At 42.9% G+C, this 8580-nt stretch overlaps 2 protein-coding genes across 2 annotated transcripts in view; one reads left to right on the top strand and one right to left on the bottom strand.

Annotated features, from left to right (window-relative positions):
• LOC111652032 (regulator of cell cycle RGCC) overlaps window positions 1–3108 on the bottom strand; it is a 3584-nt gene extending 476 nt beyond the window's left edge. The window contains exons 1-4 of the mRNA XM_023402134.2: window positions 2951–3108; window positions 1704–1868; window positions 950–1030; window positions 196–258 (exon numbers count right to left, since the gene is read on the bottom strand). Coding sequence (XP_023257902.1) covers window positions 196–258; window positions 950–1030; window positions 1704–1868; window positions 2951–2972 — 331 coding nt within the window. The 5' untranslated portion in view covers window positions 2973–3108. The remainder of the gene's footprint in view (window positions 1–195; window positions 259–949; window positions 1031–1703; window positions 1869–2950) is intronic.
• Window positions 3109–4423: 1315 nt separating this feature from the next.
• pcdh20l (protocadherin 20-like) lies at window positions 4424–7708 on the top strand. The gene is made up of 2 exons (XM_023402119.2): window positions 4424–4488; window positions 5080–7708. The coding sequence occupies exons 1-2, from the start codon at window positions 4441–4443 to the stop codon at window positions 7612–7614; spliced, it is 2583 nt and encodes an 860-aa protein (XP_023257887.1). The 5' UTR covers window positions 4424–4440; the 3' UTR covers window positions 7615–7708.
• Window positions 7709–8580: the final 872 nt, after the last annotated feature.

The raw sequence follows: 8580 nt of genomic DNA, 5'->3' as shown, positions 1-8580 counted from the left end.
GGGGGGGGTGTAGTACAGGGTAGAAACAAGGCGGCTACTAGTATGCACATTGTTTTTCAATGTGCAACAAAACATGCACTCCGTCAGCGTCTCCGCCACCATGACACACTGCAGCCGGCTGGCTTGTCAGCTTAAGTACAAAAGGAATAAAGAAAAGATTGAGTGATAGTGGGTGTAATTCCCTTAAATACACACCAGCAAGTTCCCGGTCCAACATGTCGATAAAACTCTCAAGTTCCCTCGTGTCTCCCAGCTTGGCTGCAGAGAGAGGACAGAAAGAAGTGGAATTTGAGAAACTATAGGAAAAAAAAAACAGCAATGGAACATTTTTGTGGAGAAATGCAGCTCAGTTCAGTGGTATTTCCTTTGGAACAAAAGCTGAAAACTAATCTAAGTCCCAGAATTACATATGAACCAAGCTGCTTTTGGACTGGCCAAAACATTTTCAGCTTCTTTTCTACAAATGGAGATAAAGCTGTAAAACCTGGACAGTTTGATGGATCCCACCAGGATCTCTGCTGTACATATGTAAGGTAAGGTACTCTGGATAAACACAGAGTGAATGACACCTGATCAACTTATTGTTTCCATCCATTGAGATTTACGAGTAGTCAGTGCATCGGTATGCAACAACATACTGTAGCTCCCATTCATTTACATACACACACACACACACACACACACACACACACACACACACACACACACCTGAGCCACTCTCACCACCACATAACATCACAAACAACCTCTGCAGGAGACGTGGAAAAGAGGGGGGCTGAGACGTGACAGTCACAGCGGCAGGCGCTTTGTTGTGTAAAAACAAAAGAGCTCTGGGCCTAATGTAGAGTTTTTGTGTGGCTGTGATAGTGATCAGAGCAAAAGTGATAGTGATCACTGTAAGAACGAGGGCTATCTTGGATAGAGATAGGGTGATGGAAGCCTCTAGTACCTTTCGGTGCCAGCGTTATTCCTGCTGTGTGAAGCTCCTCTTCGCTGGTGTTCAAACTGTTTCCCAAAGAAGCTTCGCTGCCTGAGGGGTGGGGAGGAGAGGGGGGTGGGGGGGGTGCAAGGAGGGAGTGAGTGGAGATAATAAACAGAAGACAAGCACTAAGGCCAGCCCATGCAAATGATGAACAACAACAATGACAGTAATTGTAATACAATGCAGGACTTGCACATAATGATAATAACGTGCAGTAAAGTGAAGGTAAACGCCTGTTCGCTGTTAGCGGCTCCCATGTGTCAGCTTTTGAAAGCAGCTTGCCTGTTGAAACATTAGGGGGCCAAAATACTTTCAATAATGACGACACATGGGAGTAGAGAAATACACTTTCTTCTTTTATCTCCTAACCGTCAACAAACACACAACAGCGGCAACAACAAATAAAGGAAAAAAAAAAAAAAAAGACAATTACAAAAGATGGGTTATCCATAATTGCAGTTCATTCCAGTACAGAGCTATTGTCATGAGCAAAACATCCACTTTAATAGAAGTGTACAGGGATGTGACCGCTAGTTTCATGCAAATTAAAAGTGTCAAGCGGCAGTTGTTTGGGCTGATAAAGGGGCTCCACTGCCACCCATGGGGCCTTCATACGACCTTATTCATCAATAAATGATGCAGTCTTTCCTTCCCTATGCTTTTCTTTTTTTAAAAAAACATTACATCTTAATCACAGTGTCCCTGTTCGTCTGTTACTCACTGTAATCAGAGTCCTCCACTCCGCTGTCGTCCCCAAGCCCCGTGCGACTTTTGGCTTCCTGCAGGACTCGCTGGTAAGCATGTGGTTTGCTTTGCGGAGGGGCCTTCAGCTCCTCCACCACATCCTGGAACTCCTGAAGCAACTCGCCCAGTTCTTGCTCCAAGTCTGCGGAAAATGTGACAGCAGTTGGAAAGAAATCACATTACTTCACTGAGAGAAAATGGTCAGATCATCTAAGGTTATTTCAGAAAGCACAATTGAGGATTGACAGGCAGTAAATTACTCTGTGATACGAATGAAAAATATATATATTTATACATCAAGGTCAAATCATCTTTAAAAGCCCTGGTTTAGTTCAGGGGATTTAAAATATTTTTGAAATAAAACAATCATTTGTCAGTCATCTAGGACATTTTCCTGTAAGAGAAATATACTTATTACAAATACTGTGTGGGTGAAAAGGAAATTAAATAAAAGCTAAAAGAAAAAGCCTACTCTTAAAGTTTATGTCAGTGGGCTGTGTCAGATAACTTGATGTGTGAAAATAAACTTAACAGCCCATGAGGCATATAAAACAACTGGTCTGCAAACTATGATGCAAAAATATTACAGTTTAAATCTAAATGTTGTGCTCTAGGCTACAATTAAACTACACTTTTGGCCATTCCTTGAATAAATGCACAACTATAAAATAACATGCAGCATCAACAGACCTTCAGTTTACCCACAGTTATATCACAGTCATTTCAATAGGCTAAGGTGAACTTTAACAGTCTCCTGAGAAATAGGCTCAGGGGAGGCTTTAGCAAAATGTAGTAGGATACAGAAAGAATATATGTATTCATATATTCAAAAACTTCAGTGTTTGGTAAGTTATCACAGAATACATCATTCAAGATATGACAGAAATAAAAATAAAAAAATGGGGGGGGGTTGTATAGAAAATACAAACATGTGCTCTAAATATACCAACAAATAGGAGAACATGGAGGTAGAAACGTGTATAAATAAAGTATAGCAGGCTTTAAACCTGCTCACTTGCTCACTGTGGCTTTCATTGGCAACAACCCCATGAGATATATTAACAAGGATTAAGCGAGTGTGAAATTTTAAAAAGAGTGAAATATATGTCACAGCCTCTCTGGGAAGCATTATACTGGTGGTAGTTGTTTCTTACAGGCCTATAATCATCATCATCAGCGGTATCATCATTTAAAACTAATGGTTCAAGCCGCCGTAGCACTCACCTGTGGTAATGTGTGAAGACATGCTGGAACAGAGGAGTAAAACGCCGGCAAGCCTGTGCTGCGTGTCAGGGTTTGGAGCGGTTTAAAGCTGAGAGGCAGCACTGTAGTTTTATTATAAAAGTCCTCCAGACCCGCTCAACTAGCGGATCGCAGCAGCCAATCAGCTCACGGAGCAAGAGAAAACCTCAGAGGTTTTGCTCTAAGTGGAAAAAAGTGGGCGGAAAGTTGAAAGGAAACCCAGACGCAAATGAGACAGACAGTTATAAGCCGTTATGCAACTCCGGTTGAGGCTTACATTTTTGTTCCATGTCTTCAAATGAAAAAAAAACAAAACAAAACAAAAAAACAAAACTTGTGTAGACTTTAAAAGTTGATTTCCCCCGTTTAGTATTCATTATAGATTTATCATGTTTTTGGCACAAACAGTCGGCAACAAAGGGGTTTTATTTTAAAAAAAAAAAGGACCTCAAAGATAATAAGCTTTATTGAAGAATTCAAACTCTGACGATCGATTCACGTAAAGACTTTGTATCATCTTACAATTAATGCAGTCTTTTTGGATATTTTTATTTACTTACATTTTTGATTCGATCAATTTATACCCAAGCCCCTGGTTGTATAGTAGCCAGGAAATGAAGCCTAGCCTACTTGAATAAAAAAAAAAAAAAAAAACTCCTTCTCCAAATGTCAGAAAACTAAAGCTTTAAAGAGGAGCCTATAATTCTGCTGTAGTCGGTGCAGTACTTTACTCTGTCGATAGAGGTCCCCCAAGTGTGATTCCTTCTCCCAAAAGCAGATGTGCATGTCTTTGGGCTATATCATGCAATTTTCAGTCAAGTAGCCTTGGTTTACCAGTGGTAGTGGTAGTCAAGTAAAACTTAGACAGTTTAAAATACTGCATTACAAGTAAAAGGTCCTTAGTTCAAACTTTGAGTTAAGCAAAAAGTAAAGAAGCATGAAATGAAGTTCTGTAAAGAGTGGGCTAGAATATTTACCTCTGAAATATACCTCTAAAATTGACTTCCCCAATGAAGTTTACCTAATGAAGAAACTACCAGTTTACATCCCCCAAGAACCTTTTAACATTGCTAACACTCTCATTGATGTTAATTATATTAATTTGATCTCTAGGGTTATAAACAGGACAGAGGAGAATAAAACAGGCGACAGGTGTGTCAATAAAAATAGGTGTGTAAACACATCAGGTATTGGCACATTAATCCTTTCCTGTATAGTTTAGAGGCAAGATATATATAATCCTCAGGCTTCCTTTTTTATTCTTCAGCAATGCATGAGTTGTTCCAAAAACATTTGTTCAGCTCATGCAGGTAAACCTGTTGTTCCTGTGACTTGTCAGTCTGACACACAAGGTAAGTGTTGTGGGAGGGGCATGTAATGAATCATGCTTTCAGCTGTGCAGGTTTAGGTTGCTCCCTCTCTCCTCAGCATTCACTTGCTGCCGGGGAACTAGGGTAACATGTGTCAGGGCGATGGGCCATGGGACTCCTGATAATATGAACTGGGCTGGACTATTGCAGGTCAGTGAGTCAAAAGCAAGAACTATCCACTCTGGTGATACTGGATTATGGTCTCTGTGTTTCTGATTGAGTGAAAGGGTATAACTGGAATGTTATTCTTTACTGTGCAGTTTCAAAAAAAATATAAATGTACCTAATGTCAGCTGTTGGGCTTTATGAACAATGGTGCCAAGTCACAACCCTTTAAAAATTAAAAAGAAAAACAATGTGTATAATCATCAAATATATGACAGTATGAAATATTTGTTAAACTGTAGAAATATATGCAAATGGCATGTATTTGTAACACCAAGTAAATGCTTTGATATTTACTTTTTGATTTTTTTGTGTGTGTTTTATTTGTATGTGAGTGTAATTGGTTGGAGATAAGTGAGGGGCATCACATTACCTTCATTGTACAGTTGCCTGCTTTGAAAAGAGCTCACTGAGGCATGAAGTTTAAACCACCTGGAAAAACTACTCTGTCAGAGTGAAGGGCAATAATAGGGCTGCAAAATCACCACCAAAACATGAAAAATACTGTTATATATATATATATATATATATATAAAAAAAATAAAAAATACTTCTGCTTGTTTGTTTCTCCGTCAGAATCTGCTGCTTTTGTTCCATCTTAGGCAGATCATATGTGGGTCCGTCTGGTTTTCTGTCCCAGAGGAACAGGAGCCTGGTACTCTGGCCGGGTCACTTAGTGGACACTTTCCACCTCCGTACCAGCTGCTGACCCAGGAGTACCTGTGGATGGATACAAACACAGGGAATTTCTACACCACTGAGCAAAAGATGGATCGTGAGGCCCTCTGCCCCGAGGAGACAAAAGCTGAGGAATGCATTATTATACACAATGCCATCGTGAGGCCCTCGGGAGACCTTATACAGTTTCCTGTGATCATAGAGGACATCAATGACAATGCACCTCATTTTGAAAACAGTGAAATACACCTGAAGGTGTCTGAGGACGTGACTGTAGGCACCAGTTACTTGTTGGATGACCAGGCTCAGGACAGGGATGCCGGCCTTAATGGAGAGCTGCTGTACCACCTAGAAGATTCTGATGGAGTTTTCAGTTTAAAAGTTGAAGCAGATGGGCCTTTCATCATGCTGGTTGTGCAAACAGCCCTGGATAGAGAGACTCAGGACCAGTATCGGATGGCGCTGGTGGCCACCGACTGCGGCGCAGATCCTTTAAGTGCTACAGCAACTTTAATAGTCACAGTGACAGATGTTAATGACAACTGTCCAAGCTTTAGTTCTGACAGCCCACGCAGTGTCACCATCCCCGGAGACTCCCCGAAGAACATGTTGGTTGCTCAGGTCAGAGCCACAGACCCAGATTCAGGCCCGAACGCTGCCATTCTTTATTCCCTCAGTCCCAAAGTCTCTGAGTGGGCCAAGAAGCTCTTTAGTCTCGACAGCCTCACTGGGTACATCAGACTAACGCAGGACCTCCGTAGTGACAACTCGGAGGAGCTGGTGTTGAAAGTGTTAGCGAGCGGTCATCACTGCCCCCCAGCAGACACTCAGGTAACTGTATCCGTGCTCCCCATGGTGAACCAAGACCTGACGATCAAGATCGGGTTCATAGCGGAGCATCAAAACCAGACTATGGTGTTACCAGAGAACCAACCCCCCACTGTTTTAGCTGTCTTGGAGCTTGAGGGTGACAGCAACTTTAAAGGCTCATCTCTTGCCATTGAGGGCGAAGTGCCTTTCACTTTGAGCCCACAGAATGGCAAATATCTACTTTCCACATCAAAGCCCCTAGACTATGAGATGAAAAGGGAACATCATATTTCTGTGGTAGTGCATAGGAGATCAGGTGAGGCGTCTGTGATCATTCCTTCTAAGCATGTTATCAGGGTATTGGTGGCAGATGTCAATGATAATGCTCCACATTTCCTCCAGTCTCAGTACCAGCTGGAGGTGGAGGAAAACAACGAGCCAGGAATGCCACTGTTGCAGGTCTCAGCTTCAGATGCAGACAGCGGGCACAACGGTAGGGTGACCTACAAGCTGGACAATCACACATCTACCATCTTTAACATTGACCCAGTGACAGGTCAACTGTGTGTGTCAGCCTCTCTGGATAGGGAACAGCAGGGGGTACACAAACTCACTGTGTTTGCACAAGATAGCGGCTCTCCTCCCTTGGAGTCCGTGACCACAGTAACCGTTCGTGTTCTGGACCAGAATGACAATGCACCCGTTTTTCTAACTCCTCACTTCATCTTTTTCATCCCTGAGAATGTACCACCGTTCGCCCAGGTGGGGAGGGTCGGGGTGACAGACCCAGATGAAGGGGAGAATGGGAACACAGAGTTGCATGTTGTAAACAGCAGTGGACCATTTGTTGTGGATAACACCCAGGGGACACTTCGCACCACCACCAGCTTGGACCGCGAGACAGAGGACCGCTATGAACTGTACCTGCTGGCCAGCGATCATGGGCACCTGCTCACTTTGACATCCAGTGCCAGGGTAACTATCTTTGTGGAGGACATCAATGACAACCAGCCAAAAGTGATCCTTCCAAGCAGCAACTCCTCATGCCTGACTGTCTCTCCTTCTGCAATGGCAGGCACCATGGTGACAAAGATCTATGCCATCGATGAGGACTCAGGGCTGAATTCAGAGATTACATACACCGTTGTGGCGCCAGAGCCAGTGCAAAACAGCAGCCCCTTCCAGGTGGACTCAAGGTCAGGGAACATCACCTTAGCTCAGCAACTTCTACAGAAGGACCTGGGAATGCATCACCTGCTCATTGTGGTCAGAGATGGGGGGAAACCAATTCCACTTTATAGCACTGTGTGGGTTAATCTGTTGGTCAATGACAGCATGGAGCCCTGCCACTTGGACAGACCACCCACCTGGGCAGGAACACCTGACTTGGTTCAAACTCCCTCAAGGGCCCCCATTTGTGAGCTAGAGAGTCCAAAAGCCGCTCAACTGACCTTGTTAGCAGGCCTGGGTTTAATGCTGGCATCCACATGCTTGTTCGTGGTGACAGTCATTTTATACCTGAAGCAGAGGAGAAGAAGTCGTCTAAGACAGAACAAGAGGGGGCCCATTGAAGAGAATAAGATTCCGTTCAGGCACAAAGACAAATATTACTGTGATGACTAACAGAATAAAACAAGCAATGTGCATAATCCTCGCTCACACACTGTCAAGGATAAATTCAGCCTGTGAAATAAATGTATTCGGAATATTTGTCAAAGGCTTCTTGCATTTTAATTATCAAATTTGTTGAATTATTCTGATACACAGTGTGTTCAAACATCTGTCAACAGCAAAAATGCTAAATTCTGTGGGAATAAAGTCGATCCATTTTCTGATAAAGATCCCTGTAAGCTACCGGAAAGGCAAATAAAAGGTGATCTGATAAGTAAAGTGTTTGAAGTTTCCAGAGGAGACTTGTTCCACATACTTTCTGTAGAAAAATTTTGAACACCATAATTGCATGATGCCTTCAGTATTACCCACCCTAAGATAGAGCCTATCACAGCAAGGCATTGCTTAAATACCAGTATTACAGTCATTATCTTTAGGGATTATGACCACTGAAGCCAGAAGAAGGCTGAAGTAATGGTCTGCTAAGTTGATTGGGCCTTTCTCAAATTTCTAACTCTGAGTGATGGGGAATCTAAACTATTTAGACACACAAAAGGGTTTAATGTTCCTCCAGTGGGGAGGTGATGAAAGTCTCTCAAGAAGAAAATTCAGCTCTGAGACAACCACAGGAGGCGGGGAGCGACTGTGGACAGGTGAGAGGCGGCAGAGGGAGGGCACATCTCAAGTGACCGCGTCACACCTGTTACCCGATAGCACCGCTTCTCACCCACAGCGCTGGATGACAACCAAAAGGCAGGAAACCGACTGTACTGCACCCAGTAACCCAACAGCGTTGTTGTTTTGATGACAGATGTTTGGAGTGAAATCATACTGCGTTCAAAGAAATCTTTACAAAAGGCATTTGCTCTCATGTGTTACTGATACATTTGTAGGCTCGGGAACAATTGAGATATCAAACCAGGTTAAGTGACGCATTAAGTACGAGTGAGTCAGGGAAAAATATGCTCACAAATCTGT

The sequence above is a fragment of the Seriola lalandi genome, unplaced genomic scaffold (assembly GCF_002814215.2).
Source record: "Seriola lalandi dorsalis isolate HSWRI2012SDOR001 ecotype SW California unplaced genomic scaffold, Sedor1 jcf7180002053898, whole genome shotgun sequence".
Lineage (NCBI taxonomy): Eukaryota > Metazoa > Chordata > Actinopteri > Carangiformes > Carangidae > Seriola > Seriola lalandi.
The sequence above is the reverse complement of the archived record's forward strand: the minus strand, read 5'-3'. Positions and strand labels throughout refer to the sequence as shown.